General features: G+C 37.5%; 4 protein-coding genes and 1 pseudogene across 4 annotated transcripts; 2 read left to right on the top strand and 3 right to left on the bottom strand.

Moving 5' to 3' along the window:
* The first annotated feature begins 284 nt into the window (after positions 1-284).
* On the top strand, positions 285-2,960 carry LOC119988076 (protein trichome birefringence-like 37). The gene is made up of 5 exons (XM_038832983.1): positions 285-715; positions 807-978; positions 1,970-2,145; positions 2,229-2,387; positions 2,487-2,960. Exons 1-5 carry the CDS (start codon positions 435-437, stop codon positions 2,776-2,778), a joined length of 1,080 nt encoding a protein of 359 aa, XP_038688911.1. The 5' UTR covers positions 285-434; the 3' UTR covers positions 2,779-2,960.
* On the bottom strand, positions 2,781-5,330 carry LOC119988077. The gene is made up of 3 exons (XM_038832984.1): positions 4,923-5,330; positions 3,831-4,487; positions 2,781-3,467 (listed from the first exon to the last, which is right to left on the bottom strand). The coding sequence occupies exons 1-2, from the start codon at positions 5,206-5,208 to the stop codon at positions 4,375-4,377; spliced, it is 399 nt and encodes a 132-aa protein (XP_038688912.1). The 5' UTR covers positions 5,209-5,330; the 3' UTR covers positions 2,781-3,467; positions 3,831-4,374.
* LOC119987829 lies at positions 3,338-4,090 on the bottom strand. Its single transcript, XM_038832738.1, has 3 exons — positions 3,954-4,090; positions 3,784-3,882; positions 3,338-3,467 (listed from the first exon to the last, which is right to left on the bottom strand). The coding sequence occupies exons 1-3, from the start codon at positions 4,088-4,090 to the stop codon at positions 3,338-3,340; spliced, it is 366 nt and encodes a 121-aa protein (XP_038688666.1).
* Positions 5,331-5,780: 450 nt separating the features above from the next.
* On the bottom strand, positions 5,781-9,768 carry LOC119988526 (protein CHUP1, chloroplastic-like). The gene is made up of 6 exons (XM_038833585.1): positions 8,190-9,768; positions 7,761-7,892; positions 7,488-7,669; positions 7,258-7,369; positions 6,163-6,297; positions 5,781-6,066 (listed from the first exon to the last, which is right to left on the bottom strand). The coding sequence occupies exons 1-6, from the start codon at positions 9,348-9,350 to the stop codon at positions 5,932-5,934; spliced, it is 1,857 nt and encodes a 618-aa protein (XP_038689513.1). The 5' UTR covers positions 9,351-9,768; the 3' UTR covers positions 5,781-5,931.
* Positions 9,769-18,814: 9,046 nt separating this feature from the next.
* Positions 18,815-20,512, top strand: LOC119987828 (annotated as a pseudogene).
* The last annotated feature ends 6,538 nt before the right edge of the window (positions 20,513-27,050 follow it).

Raw genomic sequence — 27,050 nt, 5'->3', positions numbered from 1 at the left:
ACCATGTGAAATCTGATAGTACATGGTTAATATGGCCCGTGAATTGCAGACCAATAGAATGTCAAACAACTTTACACAAAGAACCCCAATGGCCAATACCATACAAAAACAGTACTCTACATCACTTGGAAAAGTAAACATCTGGGTTTGGTTTTTGTTCACGAGCCAAGTTAAGGGTTTCTAACTCATCCACACAACACCACAAAATCCAATCCTTCAAGATTTCCCAGTTCAATCAAACTAATACAAAAAACCCACTTGGTTTTTTTTTTTTCCCCACTAAACCATGTGAAAGGGAAACCAACCCACCAAGCCAGCACTACAGCACTATTAGCAGTCTAGCAGACAGCAGCCTCTCTCTCTATATATACCACACCCAACACAACCACCATTTCCATCACCCCATCTTGTCTCAATTTGATTAAAATCTGGAGATGGGTTTTCTGTATTTACTCTGTTTGTGTGTTCTGTTGTTGTTGCAACAATCATTGGCGGGACAAGATTACTACAATGGGAGCAGAGCATTGAGAGGGAGGAAGCAATTGAGTGGGTGTAATTTGTTTCAAGGGAAATGGGTTTTTGATGCTTCATATCCTCTCTATGATTCCTCTGCTTGTCCCTTCATAGATGATGAATTTAACTGCAAAAAGTATGGTAGACCTGATGAGCAGTATCTCAAGTATGCTTGGAAGCCAGACTCCTGTGACATACCCAGGTAATGAAATTCACCTTAACTTGTATGAAGTTTATGTTGGAGAAGAAAAGATTAGATTTTGTGTATTTATAATATGATTTGTGTGGTGTAGATTTGATGGAGGGAGATTATTGACAATGTGGAGAGGGAAGAAGATAATGTTTGTGGGTGACTCACTGAGTCTGAACATGTTTGAATCGTTATCATGTATGATTCATGCGTCGGTGCCAACTGCAAAGACCAACTTTGCTAAGAGGGACTCATTGTCTTCTGTGTCCTTTGAGGTGGGTCTGGTTCTTTCTTTCTTGCCTCTGTCTCTTTAGAAAATCTGAAAAAAGAAAGAATATGAAAATGTTTAATGTCAATGCATGTTTGTCTGCTTGTCATGATTATTATTCCTTTAAATTTTTAAACAACGTTTTCAAAAATTTTAGTCTTTCTATAATAATTCATGAAAGGCATTCAAAGAAGAAGAATTATTTTCTTCTCCTCGTTCTCAAAGAGAGACATTTTGTTTTCATTTGGTGAAAAAGTAGAGGCAAAACCTTGAAATTTCACAGCTCACTCGGCTTCAATCCATAATTCTTGTGACTTGATACACAAAATCGGACGTGGGGACTACAGAATTTGCACCAACTGCCCGGCTTTTACGACTACCTTCAATTATTTCACGGGCTCCAGTCTTCTTTTGTAGGTTAGTTAGAAATCCTAGTGGGGAGGTCAGAGTTAGCTAGAAATCCAATTTTTGTACGTTTAATTTATTGACTCTTCTACTACAAGTTACAACTAGTGGCAAAAGTATTTGCAAAGAAACTGATTAGTGGAATTGAAAAGTCACATTATTATCACAATTGCGAGAAATGACTCGTTTTGACGTGGTTGTCAAGCTTGTAATCCCATCATATTTTTGTCAAATTCTATTGTTTAGAACCTAAATTGAGCCTTTTAGAGTATTAGGGATATTTCATAATTTCATGTTTTTACATTTTTTTATTTCATTAAAGTTGTAACCGACTCATTATCTTTCATCTTTAAAGAAATATAAATCAAAACTTGAGAATGTTTACTCTTTATATGGTGAATTCCAGTGTTGTTTTTTCAGGTTTAGCGTCGGTTAACCTTAATCGTTTGTTTTCATCTGCATCATCATCATACAAATTATTTTCCACTTAAAATTTCAACTAGCATGGCATTTGTTCATGATTTTGAAAAAAATTGCCATTCAAGAACTACCTTTGGTTTATGGTTTGTTTAGAGAATGTGTACTTAATGCAGGACTACGGAGTATCTATTTTTTTGTACAGAACACCATACTTGGTTGATATAGTTAAAGAAGATGTTGGTAGAGTGCTCTGGCTAGACTCCATTGAAGCTGGAAAATCATGGAAAGACATGGACATGTTGATCTTCAACACCTGGCACTGGTGGATACACACCGGAAAATCTCAGCCGTACGTACTTTCATCATGAGTCATATCATGCCCTCAATGAACTGAAAAAAGAGAGTTCCTAATGTACATGTATTGTGTTACAGATGGGACTACATTAGAGATGGGAGTGGACTGCATAAAGATATGGATCGATTGGAAGCATTTCAGAAAGGCTTGATAACATGGGCTAAATGGGTTGATCTCAATGTTGATCCTGCTAAAACCAGAGTCTTCTTCCAGGGGATTTCTCCCACCCATTATCAGTATGTTTAAAACCTCATTTTCCACAACTTCATTCCAAAACAACAATACATTTTCAAATGTTTTACTATGTCAAATGCTGAAGAGAGTTTTTGAAACAGGGGGAAGGAGTGGAATCAACCACAGAAGAGCTGCGACGGCGAACTGGAGCCGCTATCGGGGTCTACTTATCCAGGAGGAGCACCACCAGCAGCTGCAGTGGTGAATAGAGTGTTGACCTCAATTAGAAAACCAGTTTATCTGCTTGACATAACAACTCTCTCACAACTAAGAAAAGATGCTCACCCTTCTATTTACGGTAACGACCATTCAGGCAATGACTGCAGCCATTGGTGCCTTCCTGGACTGCCTGATACTTGGAACCAGCTTCTATATGCAGCTATTGTCATGTGAAGGTCAATACTAAGCAAAAGCTTATAGTTTTTCAAATATGTTTTCTTTGTACATTTATGAAGGGACAAAAGCCTCTCATTAATTCACTTCCGGTAGATGATACAAACAAGGGGGGGTTAAATCAGTTGTAAAGTGATTGATTTCGTTGACCAAGGCAATAACATATAGATAGGATGGTGATATGGATGATGCAAATTTATCTGCATGTGATTATGCAATGCAAGATTCTTCTGGAAGTGATTTACTCCATTAAACACGACTTCTGGAGAAGAATGAGAGAATAACAGCATTGTTTTTAGAACAAAATTCAGGCATAAAGACAACATGAACATCAAAAAACTTGGACAGCAGAAACACAGCAGGATAAAGCATTGTCAGGATTAGGTTGTTAGGTTGTTGAAATCATGAAAAAGAAAAAGTAGTCATTTAAAGTAGGTAGATAACATAAGACACCAAGATCTAAGATTAAACAGAAACCAATGCATTGCCATTTCAGTTACAAACTGGGTGATTAGATGTGAAATCTAACCGTAGATAACATGGATGAGGCAGTAGAGCACTAGTAGCCAACATATACTGCAGCATTCACTATGTAACAATCATCATTCTTATCCCCCGTTTCTTCAACATGCACGCCACTGGAGCAAATTAATCCTCCGTCCACAACTTTGATGTCCAGAATTTTTCCACTGCAGTTATTATTACTGTTACTTTAAGGAAACGCGAAACAAAATCATAACTATGCAATACAACAATCAAAACAAGGACTAATGGTAAAAAAGAACCTTGATTCAAGAAGCATTCATGAACGGGGGAAGTTAAGCTGGTGTTAATGGAAGGACTGACAGCATTACATAAATACTAAGGATATACATGACAGTTAACATGAACCGATTACCAATTTCCACAAGGAACTTGAAGACAGCATTACATAAAACTAATTTTTCTTTCTTTCTTTCGTTTCAAGCAGTAACAAAGAAAAGAGATAGATAGCATTCATGAAACCACGATACAAAATGATACATCAAACCTCCACAGATGTCAACACTTACTAAGGAGATGGCATCCCGACATGCCCGCATTGCTGCAGCCGTAATATCTTGCCTGTATTGCGCAAATATGACAATAATTTTCAAAAAGCAGTGGTTAAAGCAAAACCAGTCTGAGTACAGAACAGTCGAAATAAATGAGCGAAATGGGCATATGATACAGTAACCATGTTGATCATGCCGACACCCATCTCCACTAACAAAAGCTTCATTAGGGGGTCTGAATTGGTGTTGACTGTTGTATCACTCTGCTCCGTTTCCATGGCAGTGGTGGCCTGAAGTATGGGGCAGAGAAACCGAGGAGCTTGGATTGAAGACCGACCGGTCCTTGAGAGGAAAAAATGGGTTTGTTGAATACGGTGTGTAGTGATTGTTAAGGAGTTGAAGACGGCGGCTTTTTAGAATGAACGAGTGGGAAACTTATGACCGACTGCGCAGAAGCAGACATCAGTCCCAACTCCTATTGCTGCGAACTTTCAATCAAAAGGCCTTCTCACTCGAGTACAACTCGAGTCAGATTCTGCTTCTGCGCAGATGTCAACACTTACTAAGGAAAGACAGACTTGACTCTCTCAATATCCAGGGATTGCTGATGAGAATGAGGTACTCCTAGCTTCATTTGTAGCTTCATTTGTTCAAATGTGACACCAGGGATGGACCCTGCATTATTCTCAACCTATTAGAAACTTTTATCTTTTCTTCTTTGCTCAAAAATTGATAAAACCAACGAACAATTACACAACAAGGGAACCAAAATCCTGGTTCCCTACCAATGAAATTCGAATCAAGCAAACCTCAAGATTACTCAGCCAACATCTACCGAAACCCTCTAAATTCACTCTTCCATAATATGTTAAACACAACTAGCTGTTCAATAATCCCAACCATTCGAGGTGGGTCACCCTAACATAGAACTTGTTTCACCATTACAAGACAGGCAAAATGTTCAAGCTTTCCGCATTGCAGAATAACCATGAGAATAAAAAGCTCAAGCACACAAACATCATAAATCTAAATTCATTGGTGCTACATCACACTTTGTTTTTGTAAGTGTGCTACATCACACAACTAAGCATAAGACAGAGAAGTGGGCACCTCTGCGAAATGCAGGAATTGAATTGGAGGAGATGGCATCCCGACATGCACGCATTGCTGCAGCCGTAATATCTTGCATGTATTGCGCAAATATGACAATAGTTTTCAAAGAGCAGTGCTTAAAGCAAAACCAGTCTGAGTACAGAACAGTCGAAATAAATGAGCGAAATGGGCATATGATAAAGTACCCATGTTGATCATAGCCGACGCCAATCTCCACAAACAAAAGCTTCATTAGGGGGTCTGAATTGGTGTTGACTGTTGTATCACTCTGCTCCGTTTCCATGGCAGTTGTGGCCTGAAGTATGGGGCAGAGAAACCGAGGAGCTTGGATTGAAGACCGGTCCTCGAGAGGAAAAAATGGGTTTGTTGAATACGGTGTGTAGTGATTGTTAAGGAGTTGAAGACGGCGGCTTTTTAAAATGAACGAGTGGGAAACTTATGACCGACTGCACAGATGCAGACATCAGTCCCAACTCCTATTGCTACAAACTTTCAATCAAAAGGCCTTCACACTCGAGTACAACTCGAGTCAGATTCTGGCCGACTCAGTAGTCAGTACTCATCTCTTCTAGTTCTTGTTCAATTAAGAATGGGATTCATGGGTTTTTTTCGTGCTGGAAGAAGAGTTGATGAATGCAAAAAAAACTTTGAATTCGCGGACCAGGCCTAAAGGCCAGTTTTTGGATGCTTGGGGGCCTTGTATTGATAATGTTGTTGCGCTAATCCTAAGCCCACTTAAACCCATTAAGCAATGAAGAGGGGACTCCCTCGTAGGATTCCCAAAAAAAATCTTTTCTAAGGTTGTACACCTGGTTTTGTGAAGAGTGATAATCTGCTTAACAAAATTACACTTGGTTCCAGTTTGATGAGTGAAAAGTAGGAAAATAGATCAGATCAACAAATCAAAATTAATGAGAGATGGCCTCAGCCATGGTATTCACATACGTTATGTTTTCATCTTTACAACCAAAAAGGTAAGCAATTCTGAAGCTGAGGTTGCTACAGATTAACAGGTAGTAGTAGTAGACCTGCATACATGTCTCTGATTTTGCTGATTCTGGCATTGTATATGGCAAGATCTAGCTTTGTCTCTCAGCTCCTGGAATGCCCTCATTGTTTCAACATCAAAACCTCCAGCAAACTGCCATGAAAGGAAAGCAAACGTGTTCACTCTCCAATTAACAGCACAATAAAATACTGAAGGTGTCCAAGCACATGATTTTCAAAATGGTTTTACCTGATGCACCCGGAAAGCAAATCTAACCCCCTGGACAATCAGTTCCTCCTCTTCAGGACTACCCCCGACATTTTCAAGTTCAGCAGATACTCTCTTCATATACTTCATTGCTAATTTTACTGATGCCAGCTTGATCTGCAACACAACACAGAGAGATCAATGAGAGGTAAACATGACAATAAGAAAAGTTTTTTAAGAATAATTAAGTAGCAATAGTAAATTTGTGCAAATAATTGAGTCGAAACTGATTTAAAAGATACCACTATATGCTTCTATTCCATAGTTTTTACAGCATCCACTCAAAACAATAACAAAAAATTACTGTTGGTATTGATCAACACACATTCATAATTTTTAGATAAAAAAATTATTGATTGCAGCCACTCATGCATAAAAGGTCAACTTGGGGAACACAAATTTTATTTTCTTAGCCTCTGACACATTTAAATTTTAAAGAGCCTCGTTAAAAGGAGAGAAATATTATCAAGTGAATCCGAAGTTAAGAAAGAAACAGACAAGAAGATACATGTTATAGGCTTCTGGTAGCTCACGTGTGCCCTCTGCAGGCGTGGGCCGCTTAAAAGAGGGCAAGATTCTAACTTTCTTTTTGTCCTCTTGCAACCTAAACCCACCATTCATTGTACAATAATTTAAATCAAACATTATATTAAACAAAGCCCCCCTGACTCGAGATCTAATTCAATACCTCTTGCAACCTAAACCCACTACTCATTGTACAATAATTTAAATCAAACATTATATTAAACAAAGTTCCCCTGACTCGTGATCTAATTCAATAAACAATTAGAAATTATCAGTGTCATAAATCTAGTAAGTGCAAGCCATGGATTCTTTATGATTATATCAGTACAATTGATGGACCAAGCGGTATCCTTGTCCATCCCCTTGATGAGCAAACTTTTCTTTTTATATAATCAATGTTGAAACAAAAAACTAACAAGGGTGGTTGGTTGAGATAGTGAACTTGACCGCGTTAACTCTTAGCGCAAGCGGGAGGTTGTGAGTTGAAGTCTCACGAGTGTTTCCATCATTGCAATTTATGAGGAAAAAAAAAAGTCGAAACAGAAAACTCACCTGGCTTACAAGCCCAGTGTCAAGCATCCAATCTGTAGGAATTTGAAAACCTTTAAATCTCTTACTACCGGATTCCCTCATTCGTGAGAGGTTGTAGACTCCATGCTCCAATCTGTATAATTCAAGAAAGGATGACGATAGGTGAATACATTGAGATAAAAGAACTAAACGTGACCACAGTTTACTTCAAATAAAGTTCTTATGTTGGAAAGAGAGTATTTTTAGCCTACTTTTCAAGTAGAGCCTGCATTTTCTTGAGAGCTGGACCACATTGCTGGCGAGGATCATCAGAACGAGACAAAGCCTCGTATTCAAGCTTCTTGAAATCACAATAACCAAATGCAGCCTCGCGCAGTGCATCTGCCTTGTGCTCTGGCCACTCGAAGTGCTTAAGCACTGCCCTTTCATCCACCTAATACAACGGGATAAGGCAATTTTAACTGCCAAAACTTATGCATAACTATGAGATTCGTAAAAAAAAGAGAACTGAAATTAGAGTATACCAAGTAAGAGAGCTCATCATCAAGCCACTTAACGAAAAGCACCACATCATCAATGTTTGTGAAGGCTGCATTTTCAACCTCTTTGATCAAAAACCTTATAAAATCTCCTTGTGTTTCCACATCTGTTTTTACCTAAACAATCATGATTAACGCCAAAAATTAACTCAATCAAGGAAGCAGAGAAAACAATGTACTTGCTCAATAAAGAGAATGAATTGTCAAATGGCAATGCCATTATGGAGATTGCTGCTAAATTTTAATGGTGTTCAAGAACATCTTTTTTGTTTGAATACAAAAGTTCGAATCTAGATAATGTCCTATCTATCAAGCACACAACAAAATCGAAGTGGGGCAACAATAAAGGCAATTGACCTGTCAGTTGTCAGAGATAAAAACCCACAGTGGCAAAACTGTAACACCGGTACTTACCGCAAGCAGGTGAGTCGACCGGTTCTCAATCTCCCCTATCATGTTGCGGGCGTTGAGCGTAACCGGTACCAGCTCCGTCGTGCCGCCGCCGGAGTCCCGTCGAGAATCCCTCCGCATCAAGGAATGATAAAACTCAACAACCTCGGGCACTCTTCTCACCTTCGCTTGACCGCCTTTTATTCCCTTCAGCGGAGGAGGAGGCGCAGTTTTAACTGGAGGCGGAGGTGGTGGAGGCACTGATTTAATCGCTGGTGGAGGTGGTGGAATCGATGGACAAGAACTGCCAGATGATGTTGGCGATGATGGTGAGGACGAGGATGACGGCCTTGGTGGTGGTTTTGGAACTCTAGGAGCCCTAGATCTCAGATTAATCAGAGTGGACTCAGCGAGTTCCTCCGAGTTACACCTGGAGTGCCTCGGTCTCTCACTTTCTGCCTCATCTCTCCTTAAATCCACGGTCTCCGCCCTGTGATTTTCTTGGTTAGTAGTAACAGTAATTTCGCTACACCTGTTTGCTTTCTTCAGGTTTCTTATAATATTCGATTTCAAAGAAATCTCCATTAATCCTTGAAATCTCTGAGAAGACGAGAGCTCGTCATTCTCCACATTCATTTCCACTTTACTACGATCCGACGCCGTTTTCTTAAGCTCCGCAATCTCCGTTTCCATCTCCTTCACTTTCCTTTCGATCTCTCTCCTCTCTTTTTCAAACTTCTCCTTCACTTCCCGGAGCTCCTTTTCGAGTCTATCATTCTCAACTTCTAGCCTCCCGATCTTCTCATTCGCCACTTCAAGCTCAGCGGTTTTTTGGGAGACTTCGCTCTCGAGCACAGGAACGATCGCCACGGACTCTTTGAGCAGCTTGTGTCCCAGAAGCTCAGTTTTTAATAGAGATTCTCGCTCACGAAGCTCCTCGACGAGACGGAGGAGCTCAGCCACATCCGGAGGCCGTGGCTGTACCTGCGCTGAGGATCGTGGGAAATAGACGCCGAATGAACGCGAGAAAGCGGCCTTAGGAGATCCAGTCTTCACGGAACTCGGCGAAGGCAGCGGCGGCTTTGGCTTTGGCTGCTTTGACTTTGGCGGTGTTTCTTGCTTCTTGTTGACAGGGGATTTTTGCAGCCCCATTGCCACTCTCACCTTCCCAGTAGCGGTAACCATTGTTAGTTCTGTCGACCTATAAACGCTAGTTCTTCTCCTTTGTCTTCTTTTTACAGTGGGAGGAGGAGACCTAGTCGTAGAGAGAGTAAAATAAGGGTACCAGAACTACAGACCAAACCAAAGGGAAAGCGCACGGATTACGATGAACGGCCTTCTTTTCTGGAAGCCGGTCTTAAAAAATTAGCATAAAAAGTTGAATAAAACCATTAGATTTAAGGCTGGGCGCGCGTTTTCATGCGATAGGCAAGATAGGCAGTGGAGTGATAACAGGAGGGTGGTGGTGGTGGTGGTGGAGGAGGGCGAATATAGAGTGGCGCGTGGTTGAACATCGAAGAATTGGTAGTTTAAGTAGTGATTAGTTAAGAGGAAAGCAAAAGGAGTGTAGATGAAATCAAATTTGGAAACATCAGGGAATTTTGAAAGGTACCTCTAACGGTCACCTTATATGAACTCGTGGACTCAGTTTCTCGCTGTTTTCTCGCGAGTTTGTTCCATAGCGTGTTTAATAATTTAACGGTAGGCGATTATGTTTGGTGTAGTTGTCGCTTACTTTTACATGTTAAGAAAAGCCTATAAGTTATAGACACCCCACTGATTTATGTTATTTTGAGATATACCCTTTTGTGCTTCGAAACGTTTTAACAACATCCGAATTTATGTATTTCTCCTGTCAAATTCTTCGAAATGTTACCAACACTCCCAATGATTTATTATATTTTAGGCCTACACCTTCTAGTTTCAAATTTGAATGACATGTTTTTAGAATTTTTAACATCATAAGTATTTAATTAACTGTAATAAAATCATCAATAAATATATATTGATGAGGGCTTTTTATTACGTGTACAAGTGTATATGTTAAGGTGATTGAAAATTTTGCAATCTAACACGAAAAATATAAGGTAAGATGATTGATTATTTTCCTAATTTTGCATTCATCTATTATAATGTCTTTGTTTTTATATTATATTGAATAAGTTTTAATTCAAGTTTTCTTTTACTCAAAAATCTAAATCTCTCCATATTGGGGCTTCATGATTATCGGTAATTTTGGTGTGTTCCAACGATAAATATTTGGTGCACAATAATGCGGTTCCTAAATTTGATGGAGATCGATCTTTCTCAATAAAGGGGAAGCCAAGATTATTGGTTCATATCCATTGTTTTTTGTCTTCTTTTTTTAAGTCTTCTCGGGTATATCTCGATGTAGTATGATTTAATCTGATGTTTGTAGTTGTCTTGAGTGGTTCAGTATTGTCCGGTGTCTGTAAATTCCTAAACTGCTTTTGTAGCGTTAGATTGAACATTTGCTATAATGAAATTTTTTGCTGAATTACTACTTCTCAAAAAAAAAAATCATTCAAGCTTTTCAAAAAGTGTCCCTAGAAATAGACTAAACCACAGAAGGTGTTGGTAACATTTAGTGGACTTGAAGGGTTTGGCAAGAGAAACGCATTAAGTTGGAGGGATATTGTTAAAATATTCCGAAGCACATAGGGTGTACGTCAAAAAGACCTAAATAGCAGGGAGATGTTCATGACTTTTAACCTAAAGAAAATGCATAATGAAGATAAAGTAGCAATTAAGACTTACTAGTTGACAATCATATCCAAGAAGGATTCATGGCACCATATTTGGAATTTGTAGTCTTTCATAAATGTAGAACCATATGACAAACTTATCTTTAATCTAAGGTCATGTTTGATATCACTTTCAAAAATTATGAAAATAAAAATAAAAAACAAAAAACAAAAACATAAATTTGACTATTTTTTGGTTGCGTATTTAAAACAAAGAATGAAAACATAAATTTGATTTAAGATGAGATCGTCATGCTAGATGTTGTGAAGCTCTGCTCTTGATTGATTGAAAAAGTCAATGCCCAAAGTTCTGCCCAGGATCGACCAACATCGGAATCCCACCCTGAGACTGATCTTGGCCTGAAGCTCGAAGCCCAAGTTGGACCCAACTCGAGCTCGAAGCTCTGGTTGGACACAACCCGGGCCAGATTCCCAATCTCAAAGCCCGGCTTGAGACAGACTAGGGCACGTAGCCCGGCTCTGGCCCAACCTAGGCTCGGAGCTCAATCTGTGCTTGGAGCCCAACCCGGGACAAACATTGACCCATTGCTTGGTCCCGAAATTCTGGTATCGACGATCGATCTAGGCACTTAGCCCAACTCTAGATCTACCCGGGCCCGTGGCCAGGCCCGGGATCGATCCAAACCAAAAACCCGATCCATGCGCAACCTGGGACTCACCTACTCTCAAAGGCTTGGTCGGACCCAATTCGAAAATGAGAGAAAAGGGTTGGCACGCATGTTGTGCGAGAAAGAAGAGGGTGGTCATGTATGTGATGTTTTAAAAACTTTTGAAAAATCTCTTTTTTGTGTTTTTAAAATTTTCGAAAACCTGTGGTAGGTTTTCATAATAATGAAAACAAAAAATACTAACAAACACTATTTTTTTTATTTTTTGAAAACAAAAAAGAGTAGTGATACCAAACAGGATCTAAAATTTTGGGAATTGGATTCCTTTTCTTTTTTGTGGCTCGATACCTCCATATTTAAATCTATATTTTCACTTCATTATTTCACATAATATATAATCACATCCATATTATATGTTGTTACATTTATTTATTGTGTTCCCCCTTAATTTTCCTATTGGGTTATCGTATGTATATATTCATATTCATTACTCAACGGCTCTAAAGTCTATGCCCCATTTCCATAATATTTGTTCTCTTACTTCCTCAATTATGCGTCTCTTTCCTTCTTCTATATCTCATTATAAGAAGTTGTTAACCAACGGACAAAAGTAAAAAAAAGAAGGTGCTACCTTGAGGTAAGTAGAATCGTTTGGTTACAATGAGCTATTTTGATCAATAATTGCTGCATATTTGGTAAGGTAGCTGTTATACATTTGTCGTTGGTGAGCCATGCATGGTTGCCTGGTTGGTATATCACTTTCACTCAGAAAATATTGCTGAGGTGTCAGCCAATATTGACCATTAACAGACACGATAACGTCCTTCTTTCAAGCAATTCTGTAGCTCCCTTGTTGCAGGTATTGGTGTAAGTAATAAGTGCCAAAGAAAAAAAAATCATGGAAGTTAGTGAAAGAAGAAGTCATGAGAATCTCCTCACCAGGGATTTCTTTCATTCATTTTGCAGTGGTCATGGCCCGTGACCCGAACTCATCACGACCTGGACAGTTGTATTTTTGCATATATACATGCATATATATGTGTGTGTGTATCTAATGTCTTGCTCTTCATAGTACAGATATTGAAGTTACCAAGCAGAGGAAAATCAAAATGAATTAATCAAACTAGTAGGTATTAATGAAGGCAGGATATAGAAATTTAAGGACAGGAGACAGAAGAGAAATGAATGAGATCGAGCTAGCATGAAAGGAATGTAACGAGTGGCTGGAATAAATGTGTGAACTGAGTGTGGTCCTTGAAACTCTATCCGTCTGAAGTCCATCCCAAACAAAATTGTTAGAGAGATAGCAGAATAAGCTGGATGTCTCACAAAGCTAACAAAGCATCAGACATCAGTTAGTGTACCTACAATATTCTCTCCCATGTGCCTCCAATTAATCTCTCCTATACCATCTCAACGAAATGTCAAGATTAAAAATTCCACGTAGGTCTAGTAATAACCTAACTAATTGGTTTATAAACAAAGCACAACTTCTTTCATATTAAAGTAATGTTTTCATAGGCTCAAATACTAATGGCGACGACCCATGAGAACAAATTCGTATAGTGTACCTGGGCATGTGTATAATATCGTGTCATTTTCTGTTTTGGATTATTTAATCCGTGATTTAGTCACATGCAATCCCCAGTTAGTTCCTGAGTTTTGTCTTGGATTGATTTTTTTTTTTTTTGATTCATTAGAGAAATGGGCTATGAAAAGACTATGGTCGGTGGTTTTAGGTATTGCTTCGCTTTGTCCCCGAAGTTAGGGGTTGTTCCCGTGACCCTAATTGCATGAACCAGACGCTGGTCACACTCCATACATATGTCAATATGTGTGTGTATGTATGCATATGGAGAGAGAGAGAGAGAGAGAGAGAGAGAGAGAGAGAGATTGGAAAATTGGAGGTGCATGGGGTGAATGCTATAATTACCTCACCTCTCATAATTTGACATTTTTGCGTTAGCGTTAAAGCAAAGAAGAATGAATTGGTAATTATGCCTAATAAACAGTGTTGTACGTAATGATGAGGGAGGTTATTACCGTGTCACCACCACATGCACGTAAACTTCAAGACAGCGAACCCTCTTTGGACTTAAACTGAGAACTCTTGTGGAGTCACTGTAGGCCCATGTCTATACAGTTGCTTGACAGGTGTGTTGTCTCACTGCATGTATGAGTCAACCGGTACGACTTACGAGAATGATATTGGTGTGTCACGTGTGTATTCGGTGTCTCTCTATTCACCCACGGGTCACGCAGGCCAGGTTGTCTTATAATGGGCGAGATTGAAGATTGCATTTGCATGCAGGTTACACTTGACAAGGCACCCCATTTAGGTAAAAAACAGAGTCCAAACATAGCAACAAATTAATCATGGGCCTCACAATTTAATGGGCTTATGGTCCATTTTCAACTTTTGAAGTTTATAACTTTATTTTGTTGAAAAAATGTATAATAAATTAAAAAAATTATATGGCCAAGAATGTATAAAAAGCTAATGTCGACATTCAGTGGATGATCAGCTCGTCTTAACTTGGCCTATATTGAATATTACATAATCTTGGGCCTAATATCAAAGCCCACAAAAAAAAAAAAAAGACCACGGCTATCATAGATTTCATAACCTTTTTTGACTAGTTCAATCTATATTCAAGCTTGTGAATTTCTTTAATCGAACAAGATTCTGGAGTCTCAAATTACTCAACATATTCAGGAAAATCAAAGTAATTGACGGATGAGTATTCAACTCCTGTGTCACGGAGGGTTTTGGAGAACAAATGTATGGTGCAGCAGAGTGATAGGTCTTGAAAGTTGATGGATCATGAAGAGGATATTGATTAATCCGATAATTACATTGAAGGCGCTAAGAGTTGGATGTCTAGGCTTTGCTGTAATTACACTACAGCTGAGCCCGCTGTAGTTTAATTATATGACACTATATTTGTATTTTCATTGATTTTACGAATCTAACAATGTTTTTTTTTTGTTTAAAGGGATAATCAAATTCAACAAGAAAAATATATAGGTAGGTTAATGTTTTGGGTTTGTATTCAACCGTTAAGAATTATCATGCATTTGTCACATTGAATTTGATTTTTTGCTTCGGACAAAAAATATATAATTGGATTCATAAAACCAATGAAAATACAAATATAATTATTTAAAAAATTGTGCGATGTAATTAAACTACAATGCCCGGGAACTCCGCAGAGTTATATATACATGTTCATGAATTGTTACTCTAATATTCCATATATGTAAGATTAGCACTATCATGAGAATAGGAGATAGCCTGGTTAGTCAGGTTATCTGCCCAAGACCTTGAGGTCTAGGGTTCTATTCTCACCAGGGGGTTTGGTATTTGGGTAGTTTTCCATCCGCTGTGGTGGCCTTCATGCCCCTTGGGCATGGCTTAGCGTATGTGTGGCCGGTGGGCCTTTCAAAAAAAAAAAAAGATTAGCACTATCATTGTAAACAAAGTAAGGGCCCATAAAGATAACTTATAATGCAAGGCTTAGAGTGTGTGTGGCCGGTGAGCCGTTAAAAAAAAAGAAGAAAGATTAGCACTATCATTGTAAACAAAGTAAAGGCCCATAAAGATAACTTATAATGCAAGTAAGACCCCCATAAGAGGTATATAGAAAATGAGATTCGAACCATAAACCTAACAATTAAAATGACAAAAATTGAAGAACGTTTCTCAATTCTCTTAAGGATTCCGGCTACATGACTAGGTCAGTGGAAAGTATCTAGCAATACGTTATCATTCCTTATTAATTCGATTGCGTCTATCAATCATTTTGTGATTCTACATTAATCTATGGTTCCATCAAACATTCAAACCCCTATTTAAAATATAGTTAGTATTGTGTCGTTGTAAACTTGTAATTGTCCTTCTTCGGGTAACCCATTCAATTTGTTACTTACATAAGGTTTGTGACATACAGTAATAGTAAGAGAGCAACTTCATCTACCTTAGAAGATAAATAAAATCCAGAAACAATGCATACACACCTAATTTATGTACACAATAGCACACACATATACTACATGCCTTCATATATGTGTTGGAACGAAATCAACAATAGAGAATGAGCGAAAAATAAAGCAATCGAAAAACAAGACGCAAAAATTTATGTAGTTTGACTATTTGTGTCTGCGTCCACGGAGTTGCAGAAAGTTTTCACTATTTCGAAGGAAGAATACAATATACGGCTATAGGGTTACAATCACACTTATAAATCCCAACTCTACAGTTAACAACTGTGCCGGAAATTACATTAAATGTCTCCAAATGAGCGCTTCGATTCGGGCCTATCAGCCCTCATCTCCGCTCTTTTCATGGAGTAACCCTTCCGAAAATCCGTTCACATGATCCGTAACAATCTTCTCGAGTTGAGTCATTGCGCACAAAACAGACTTCATACTAAATCCCAACAATAGTTGACCGAAAACTTGTACATGTTGATCGAAGGAAGTATGATACTGATGTGAGTTGGTGCCGGAGATGCTTTTACAGGTTGATTTAGCATTTAGGAGTTTAGGAGTCACATACTCCTTGTGACCATGGTTCAAATTCTACAAGAGGAATGAATTCCCACATGGATTTTTTCAAGTGTTTGCCTTGCCAACGTGATTCCTGTAGACTTATGAATTATTAGGTCAACCCGATGGTCTACTCAGTGGGCAACTAAAAAACATAGTGGCTCTAGGTTCTCATTGTAAAAAAAAAAAAAAATGATATAATTGTGTACCGATAAATGTCGAATAAAAGAATTCCATGAAGCGAGTAGAGAACGTTGACGGACTGAACGCGCATATACGTCCTGTAGCAAACTCACTCTCACTCTAGCAGGGCCGTGTTTCGATAAATCATGTGTTTTGATTCATGAATGTCTTAGCCTAGTAGAATGGCCGGACAAATTTTATCCTCAATGTAAATATGGACATTATCCTCACATAATATGCAAATAGACAATGTTTTAAAGACAATACTAGAGACCCCCAAAAGTCCCTCAAATTTATGTGGTATTAAAATATCCATTGATTAAAAACACACATATAAGACCCACTTCACATCCAATATTCCACATTAACTGGAGATCTTTTGGGGGTCATTTTTTGAGGGTCTCAAGTATTATTCGTGTTTTAAATATCGTCCGGCACGTACCGATTCAATCAGTTAAACCAAATATCAGATCCTTCATTGGTACGATTCAATTTAAAATGTCAAATTGAACCGTTTCGGTTTTGACCGGTATTGAAACCGTGTTAAACCGATTTACACTTTACAAATTTTTTAAAAAGAATTATTATTTAAAACTAAAATGAATTTGTTAATTTATAAATGAATAATACCAAATATTTAGCTAACCTGGAATCTCCAAAAGATTCCTCAAGTTCATTTTTAAATAATGACTTTTATGAGAACCTATGACTTTATTTATATGAGCCACGGTTGTAAAATTCTCTCAATTTTTCGATGTGAAATATTTGTTATATGAGTCGAAAAAATATGTTAATAATTCTATTAATAAAAATTGAACTTGAGTACTCAACTAGGAAATTATAAACCTTAACCACTAAACATAAATTTCTCACCCCTATTCTCAACAATACACACACATATATATACAGAAATTCTCCTATGTGAACCTCCTTTCAACCATAGATGTGATAGGTCCCATAAAGAGTGGTTTACATTTTAAGTTCACACTTTTGGTTCACATAGGATAATTTATATATATATATATATATATATTTATATTTATGCCACTCAATGGGTTGAACGGATTATACTGCATACCAATCGCCTGATTGGCATAATACTGATATCGATATTTAAATTATTGAAAATAGGTTGTTTTCATGAATTAAACTTGTGATCGGTAGGTTACACTTCTATAATTTTATCACTAAGCCAAATGTTCTTCTATCACAAAAACAACTACAAAATAAATATTTCTTTCATACAGTTACTAGCATTGAAAATTAAAAGTTAAAAAAATTCCCCGAACATCACTAGAGCTAAAACTTATAATGAAATTAAATGATGTCATTAAGAAATAAAAGAACATAGAGACCGATATTTTGCGACAACTAACATAACTACCCGAGACACGTGACTGTTATTGATGCTTTTTGACCTTTTTGTCTCGAAAACTTTTGACTTTTAAATCAACAAAACTAAAAGATTAATAGGTTTTTTTAAAAGTCAATAAAATAATAAAGAATTAATTGCAGCCATCCATTGTCAACTCTGTGGAGCAAAATGATGTACATTGATCAGAATTATTTGCACCCCTTGCTTAACTAAGTACATTCCATTTTAAATAAATCCTAACCAAAAACTTAACATTTATTAGTACACCCTAATTTATGTTTTTTTACAAAAATACCATCTACACCCCTTAAACCTTAATTCTCAATCCTTTTCCTACACCCGCATACTTTTTCTCCCTTATGCTCCTGCATACTTCTTCTCCAAATTTCCCTTCGAATCTAAGCTCAATCAAAAAGCACTCATTCAATCTCTACACCACGACCACCACCACCCAAAAATAGATAAAAATGAGATAGTGCATTTCAATCCACATCGGTCAAGCCGGAATCCAAGTCAGCAACGCTTGTTGGGATCTTTACTGCCTTGAACATGGAATCCAGGTGAGTACCTCCTGCTGCACAGAAACTCCCTATTCACCTCTTTCGATGTGGAAGGGAAGAAGGAGAAAGAAGAGAAGATGTGGGAGGATCATCGATTGAACTGGGATTCTTGAAGAATGAGTGGAGATGGGATCATTGTCTTCATGTAAGGGAAGAAGGAGAAGGAAGAAGATGAAGGAGAGAAGGAGAGGAGAAAGAATTTGGGGCATAATGGTAGGGTCAGCTGAGAGTATTATTAGATTGAGGTTTTTTTTTTGAGTTTTTGGAATGTATTTAGTTAACTCTGGGGTGCAACTAGGCCTAAACTAGTCACATCCCCGTTTTTTCTAAAGACATCACATCAATTTATTTTACAAAGGGTGGTCAACCTAGATTGGGGTGTCTTTAGAAAAAATCGGGGTGTGACTAAAGCTTCCCAATGTCACACAGCATGCTCCCATACAGAGCAAAAAACACCATACTCTCTCTACCTTTAATCCAGTAATTCTTCTCTTACCCACAATCTCTCTCACGCTCTAAATAATTCATCTTCAGCTTCAAATTCTTCTTCTTCTTCTTCTATAGTTGTTGCCTTCATTTCAAAAAAAAAATGCAGAGCCCGGTGAGGTTTTCAAGCTGCCGCGGAGTGGCCTTCGAAATCAAACCTCGCGCGGACCCATTTTCCATCACAGAACCCACAGAAACTGAGCCCCGAGGAAGCAAGAGATTTTGGCTTACATGGGTTCAAAGCAACTCCTCCAAAATAGTTCCCTCTTCAATCCAGAGGTCCATGAGTCTACCAAGTAGCCATTTTTGTGACCTTGACCTTGACATTGATGATGAAGATGAAGATGAAAATGCCTTGGAAATGCTAGAAGAAGGTAGTACTGATGAGGGTAAAGAGAAACCAATTCCAATACCAATTGAAAGCACTAGTAAGCGCGAACAAGCGTCGAAACCGGATTCAAGACTCTCAGTTATTTTACTAGACCAAGGTTTGTTCACGGTGTACAAGCGACTCTTTGTGGTCTGCTTAGCCTTGAATATGACAGCTTTGGTTCTGGCAGCTACGAGAAATTTCTCTTATGCGAGAAACAGAGCTGTTCTGTTTTCAATTGCAAATATTCTAGCTCTGACGCTATGCAGGAGTGAGGTCTTTTTACGAGTCGTGTTCTGGCTTGCCGTGAAGCTTTTAGGGAGGTCATGGATTCCTCTACCAATCAAGACTGCGACCACATCGTTCTTACAAAGTCTTGGTGGAATACACAGCAGCTGTGGGATCTCTTCAGTTGCTTGGTTAATATATGCCTTGATCCTTACCCTCAAGAACAGAGAAAAAACTTCCCCTGAAATTGTCGCTGTGGCTAGTACTATCCTTTCTCTTCTCTGCATCTCTTGTTTAGCCGCGTTTCCTCTCGTTCGCCATCTCCATCACAATATCTTCGAAAGAACTCACCGGTTTGCTGGATGGACATCTCTTGGTCTCCTATGGGCATTCGTTGTCCTCACAATCTCTTACGACCCAAAAACCAAGTCATATAGTGACCAAATTGTGTCCAAATTGATCAAGCAACAAGAGTTTTGGTTCACCGTAGCCATTACAGTCCTAATTATCATTCCATGGGTGACAGTAAGACGAGTACCGGTTAGAGTCTCTGCTCCTTCTGGTCATGCCTCCGTAATAAAATTCGAGGGAGGTGTGAAATCGGGTATATTTGGAAGGATTAGTCCTTCTCCATTTTCGGAATGGCACGCATTTGGTATAATTTCAGATGGGAAATCAGAGCACATGATGCTTGCCGGTGCTTTTGGGGACTTCACAAAGTCATTAGTCTCAAACCCACCAAGCCACTTGTGGGTCAGGCAAGTTCACTTTGCAGGCCTGCCTTACTTAGTGAACATGTACAACAGAGTCCTATTGGTGGCCACAGGTTCAGGAATATGTGTGTTCTTGTCCTTCCTGTTGCAACCCAGTTCGGCTAATGTGTGCGTGCTCTGGGTGGCCAAAGGTATTGAACAAAATTTTGGGAAAGAAATTAAGGAAATGATGAGCGGACATCCCAAAGACAAGGTAATCGTGCATGACACTGCTGTGCTTGGTCGCCCAAATGTGTCTGAAATGAGTGTTGAAGCTGCCAAAAAGTGGGGAGCTGAAGTGGCCATTGTTACAAGCAACCCTGAAGGAAGCAGGGATGTCGTTAATTCTTGCAAAAGTGCAGGAATACCAGCTTTTGGTCCCATTTGGGACTCTTAATTAATTTCAAATGTAACGTGTTTCTTTTATTTGTTTTCAGTTGTTCATAGTCGAGTGCTTGTTCTAGAATGTAAAATTACTGAGCCTCAGTAACCGTTAACAAGGAAGAAAGCTCCCTGTTATATTTATATATATGGTCTTCAACTAATGACAAAACATGTATGGAGAGAAACTTTCCTGTTTCCTTTTCCCTTGATGTTCCAGTAAGCTAATTATTCATGGCATGCTTGAATGTCAAGCAGAGATTTTCAAATCTATATACGTTTTGTACGAGCCTATGAATTTACCAGCACACACGAAGACCGTACATATAGCTCCAAAAATGATTGTATAGTAATGTCAAATTTTTTTTTGATAAGAAAATTAAAGGGAATTCCATTAACTATCGGAATGATTATAAGCTTGAATGTGGCCCCTCTTAATAAGAGAACCAATAATTTCCATTGGGTAGTTCGTCATCCAAACGTACCTCCCACCACTATGCTTAGCCATTCTAGTAAGGGAATGAGCTACATCATTACCTATTCGAGGAACATGATAGCAATGAGAAACACCAATATGCAACATAATAGACTTGGATTCCCTAACAAAATGTTTCATTCTAGAATCAAGATAGTCATCACCAATCAAAGCCTGGACGACAATTGTAGAATCCACTTCCAAAACAAAGTCCCGAAAGCCTCGATCCTTAAGAGTTAAGACAGCGGAGAAATGATAGGCAACTAAGAGTTCCACAAAGAGGGCTCAACTTTACTACAAAGCTTTTCAGACATACAAAGCAAAGGAAGCCCCAAAAGTGGGGTCAATTTTAGGTGAAGATGCGTTGACAAGTTGATGTAGAGGAAGACCTGACATACACATGTCAAATGATGGAACAACCCGAACCGCGTAGAGGACGAGAATTGACGCACATACGCGGACTTTAGGGCATTGCATGGTCGCTCGTGGATTTCTTGCCTCGTGAACTCGAGAAGATATCTTGGCATGGGTGGAGCCACGAAGTAATAATGAGATGGGTTAACATTTAAATTTAAAAATAATAGTATTTTAATTTGTCTGAAAATTTTAGCAGGGGTGGTCCGATAGAAATTTTAAGGTTATTTCACAACAATACAACTCATTGAAATGATATTACAATGAACATTCATCTTGATGTTTGGTATCATAAATAAATATTAAAATTGATGAAAATTAATTAAAGACCAAGTACAAGATGAAATAATAAATAAATGTATAATTATAAGTCATAAGTATTGTTATAATGTTATGTATTGTATTAACAATAATGGAATGAATAATATCAAGGTTACTATTATTATGTATTATTCATTACTATTAGGTTAAGTATATTTTTTGTGCTATAAAAAGGCTAAAAAAAATTATTTAAACATTTTATATACATGTTTTTTTTGGTCAATCCAACCCCTCAACTGAAAACAGTGGTTCAAAGAAGCTCTTATACTACTTTTCCGTCATAACAAAGATGCGTGGCCTTTAACTAGTGATGTGTGATTTTGTATTTTTTAAAATATTGTTCCACATGACAGGCAAGTGGTATTTGTCAATTAAATAATGATATGTGTCATCATTTAATACATAATTATTGAGATTAATCATTTTCATATACTCAATATTTATGATCATAGGATCTTTGAAGTCCTTATTTCTTTTAGTGATGGGTCAATTAAGTCTTTGCATTTTTACAAATTGGGTCAAAACGAACCCTTATTTGAACCACTATCAGATACACCTGAAATGAAGCCGGACTCCATAAACAACCAGATAACATAATGTATCTAAATTCAACAAAATAACACTATGTATCCAAATTCCAGATAAACAACCAGATAAAACAAGAAACACCGAATTCAACACTAAAATTCATTACATCAAATTCAACACCAGTTAAAAAAGAAACACTTCAATACAAAAACAAGAAACATTAGAAACATCATGAAGTTCCGAGCTACAATAAAGATAGAGAAATACAATTTCATCACAAAATTTGTATAGAGTTTAATGAAGAAAAGTTCACTCTTTACCAAACAACATACCAAACTCAAAAGAATGGATACCATTATGCTTTTTGAATGTTGTATAAATGCTATTCTTTCTAATTGCTTCATCTTTCAACTCAAGGTCCTCATCAATAATATCTCTATAGCTATTCAAGATCAAAAGAATCAAAATACTCACTACATGGACCATTTGACTCACCACCAGGTTCATCATTCTCACCAACCCCAGCATCTCCAACATCATTTGTAGCAGCATGTTCATTAACATCTGAGTATGAGGATCTCCAGCATCATCCACTTTGTCACTTTCCTGCAGAAGAGTCACAAATTTTCATAATTTGCCCCTAAGGCTAGGGCCTTGGGCTTTGGGCCTTTGAACCGGGCCCGATTTTTGACTATTTAATATTTATATTTATATATGTATATGTATATGTATATATGTATTATATATATATATATATACATGTATATGTATATGTTTTATGTATATATATATATACACAGACAATGCATATATATAGTGCACATCTGCACACACATATATATATACAAACAGTGCATGCACTGTCTGCACGCGCGTGCGCGCACACACACATATATATAATGTATGCTGCTCGGGCTCGGGTCAGCCCAATATTGGCTCGAGGTGTTGGGCTTCGGGCTTGACCTGGCCTCAAAAATGGAGCCCAAGCCTTTCGAGACATAGAGTCAGGCTACCCAGACCTGATGTAATTTCGAGTCGGGCCTAGGCCCGCGGGCCAAATGGTGACCCCTAGGTTGAAGTATGAACTGTTTTAATCTTTTTTTCTTTGTTTTTTTTTAATTTTTATTTCTAAATTGCCATGCTTGTTTTTACACTTAATTGTAATTTTTTTACAAAATCGCATACATTTCAGATAATGGAGTCCACATCAAAATTTTTTAACGTCAAACTGGTTTGAGGGTTAACGTGGACCATTACTTTAAGTTGAGGGGCTGGATTGACCCAAAAAAAACACAGGGGCTCAATTTGGCCCTTTGTTTTGAAAGTACATGGACTTATATAGGAAGTGATAATCGGATGGGTTAACATTAAAATGATAGTATTTTGATTTGTTTGACAAATTTTAGAGAGGGTGCCCCTGGAAAAAAAATTCACGGTTATTTTACAACAATACAACTCATTGAAATGATATTATCGATGAACATTTATCCTGATTTTTGGTCTCATAAAAACATATTAAAATTGACGAAAACTAATTAAAGAGCATGTACAATATGAAATAATATATAAATGTATAAGTAGAAGCCATAAGTATTGTTATGTATTAAAAAAACCTAGTTGCCTCTTCTCTCTCTCAAAATTTCTCTCAACTAAAGTTTCTCTTGTAGTACAGATCTGAGGATCTCCTCCTCCATACACATTTTATAGTATGTCTTTAGTTTTAATGATTTGTTGCTGGTTCGTAGATATAATCTACAATTTCTATTCTGTTCAATAAGGAAAGCGCAAGATTTCTTCACCACACCGTCTCCTATGAAGATCGCAGTGATAGGGCTCCTAAATCTGGTGGAGATGGTATTTCTTTATGAAGGGGAAGTCATGAATTTTGATCCAATCCATGTGTGTTGTTTTTCTTTTTCTTTTTGTTTAGTCTTTCTGGATTTAGCTCAGGACAATGTTATTCAGGTATATCTCGATGTTGTTCGGTGTTTGTTCTTCGGTTTTGTAGTTCCTCTTATAGTGTTTGTAAATTTTTAGGCAGCTAATATGGCGCTGGGTATAACGTTTGTTATAACGGAATGAAGCGCTGGGGTTTAAGAGCATCCACATCATATTCTCTAAACATGGGTCTGTCTGTAAAATAGGGAACAATTATAGAGAATTTGTCAAAAAACACCTCTGCATCATATCCCTAAACTCTCCCTATTATTAAGATTTGTTACAATGGTTCCCTATATGACTATATCTAAGGAATCACTCTAGCGTTATGTAAGAATAAACAATAATATTTCTTTCTCTCATACCAATAAAAGTAAATAAAATAATGATATTTATAATTCATAAAGTAGTTGTTTATTAAACTCTCTCTCCAAAACCGGTGTCTCTCTCATCTCTTTCTCCGAGCTCCCTCCGGTACTGTCATCTTCTCCATTCATCGCCAACATTTCCTGGACACATATCATTCTTCCCCATTTTTAGCATGTCAATATGAGTTCCATTTTGATAAGAAACAAATGACAAGTTGAATCTGAAAGCAAAACTTGCAGCTGCTGCAATGATTGCCCGTTGAAACCAAACAAAAACCTGCTTGGCACGAACAACATCGGAGTACCGAACCACTTGGCACGAACATAAACCTGCATGTTCTTCGATTCTCTCCATATACCGAACCTAACCCACAAATACCAATAGAAATCTATATGATCAATACATAAAACCCATATCTATGTCTGGTTGCATCAAGAAAGTTGAAACTCAATTGACAAGTGCGATCTATTCCATATTTGATTAGGATTCATCAACACGCATGTTCACACCTCGCAACAGCAAGGTAGAGGAATAGTGGATGATGTCGATTCATTAATTTCTCCAGAATGCTGAATTTATTTTAAATAGCATTAATATGTAATTTATTAATTGTAATATATTAATTATAAATAGTATTATTTTATATTAATATAATAATAAAAGAAAGATAAATAAGTATTATTTTAATAATGTAGAGAATGTGATAGATAATTTGATGTAGTGTTGATTGAGTAAGAAATCTGTAAAATAGGGAAAAGTGACATTTTATTTGTATTGTAGGGAATCTGTTAAGAAAAACTATTGTGGATGCTCTAAGGAAAAGGAAAATTTTTAAACATCATAGTCTAAAATACCCTAACATATATTGTATATACCAATTAGGTACACTTACTAAAAAAAATATATACTCATAAAAAGATTTATTGCATGTAAAAATTTTGGGGGCTGCAACCTAATGTAGCCCTTATCTTCGCCTGTGTATCCCCTGGTACACCGTGTCATATAATAACATAATGACATAGTCGACAATAATGCCCATTCCCAACCCTTTGGTCAAGGGATCGAGGGACTCCACAATTTGTTTAAAATAGCGGACTCTATAATTTTAATCCAATGATTTGGAAGGTATATTACATAACACCATACATTTGTTTTTTTTATTTTAAAACTTATTTGACTTTGTCTTCACTATTTGATATGAATTGGAAACTCTATTGAATTATAGAGCCCCAAATCCTTGGTCAACACATGTCAAAATGATATGTTTGTTCCAACTTTTTACTTATAATATAATTATATTATAATAATCGGATATTGTCATTATTAGAATAATCATAATGTAATAACTATTAGATTATAATTATAATCATAACATAATTATTATTAGATTATAATATTATAACTATTGGAACATATTACAAAAAATAATATAATATCAATGTTACAATCATAACTTTAATTTAATAAAAAAAATTTAATTATATGTTTTTTTGAGACGGAAAATGTTATAAAACCCAACAAAACTTACAAAGCATGAACTTGTTCCCTCTGAACTAAAGAAACAATTTCATGAGGGCAGACCCCAGACCATAATGATTTACCACTAACATGCTTTGACAATCTCGCTAAAGAGTGAGCAACCATATTGCCCGAGCCATGTGTATGGCAGCACTTAGTCACACCAAGACGACCCATTATAGACTTTGCTTCCATTACAAAATGCCCCATTCTAAATTCCAAGTAATCATCTGAGCCTAGAGCAGTAACCACCTTGGAAGCATCAATTCTACCAGGAAGCTTCTCAGATAGACATAAAATAGCTCTCCCACAATGATCTCTCAAAATGGCACCAACACCAATTGAATCAATCTCAGCAAAGATAGCCCCATATACATTCAGTTTTAGTATATGGACCTCTGGAGGCGACCAACCTTTATCCCGTTCACTACTACCTGTTAAAGCCATAGCGGATTGCTGTCGGCTTCCAACAGCGGACTGGAATTCAGTTGAAAACATTCGAATTTTTGTCATGATATCATCATGAATGGCCGGCTTACACTCATGCAGAATAGCATTCCTTGTATTCCATATAACCCAAGTAACATTAGCAAAAGTTATTAGATCATTATGGGAACAAGAATTAAGTACAGCCATTAACCACTCACAGAAATTAAGCCCCTTACCCAGCTTCAAACCTACCTAAAACAGACTCCCATACCCGAACAACTATTTGGCACCTTCTAAAAGTATGCTCCACTTCCTCCCTTACACCACCGCACCCAATACATCCTGCAAAACTACCAACATGCCTCTCTTGCAAGTTGGAATTAGTAGGGAGAGGATTTTTCACTGCAGCCCATAGCAAATGACAGATTTTAGTAGGGACATTGATCTCCCACAGTTTCTTCCAAGGGAACCCCAACCCACCATTGGACGAAGAGGTAGAAGGACTGTGTTGTTGCTTCCAATTCACTGCAATTTACCGAGTATTTGCCAAATATTGTAATCCATCATTACTATCATCATTCTTGATACAACCAAATGGATAATTGTAATGGTCATT

This window comes from Tripterygium wilfordii, chromosome 21, assembly GCF_013401445.1.
Source record: "Tripterygium wilfordii isolate XIE 37 chromosome 21, ASM1340144v1, whole genome shotgun sequence".
NCBI lineage: Eukaryota > Viridiplantae > Streptophyta > Magnoliopsida > Celastrales > Celastraceae > Tripterygium > Tripterygium wilfordii.
The sequence above is the reverse complement of the archived record's forward strand: the minus strand, read 5'-3'. Positions and strand labels throughout refer to the sequence as shown.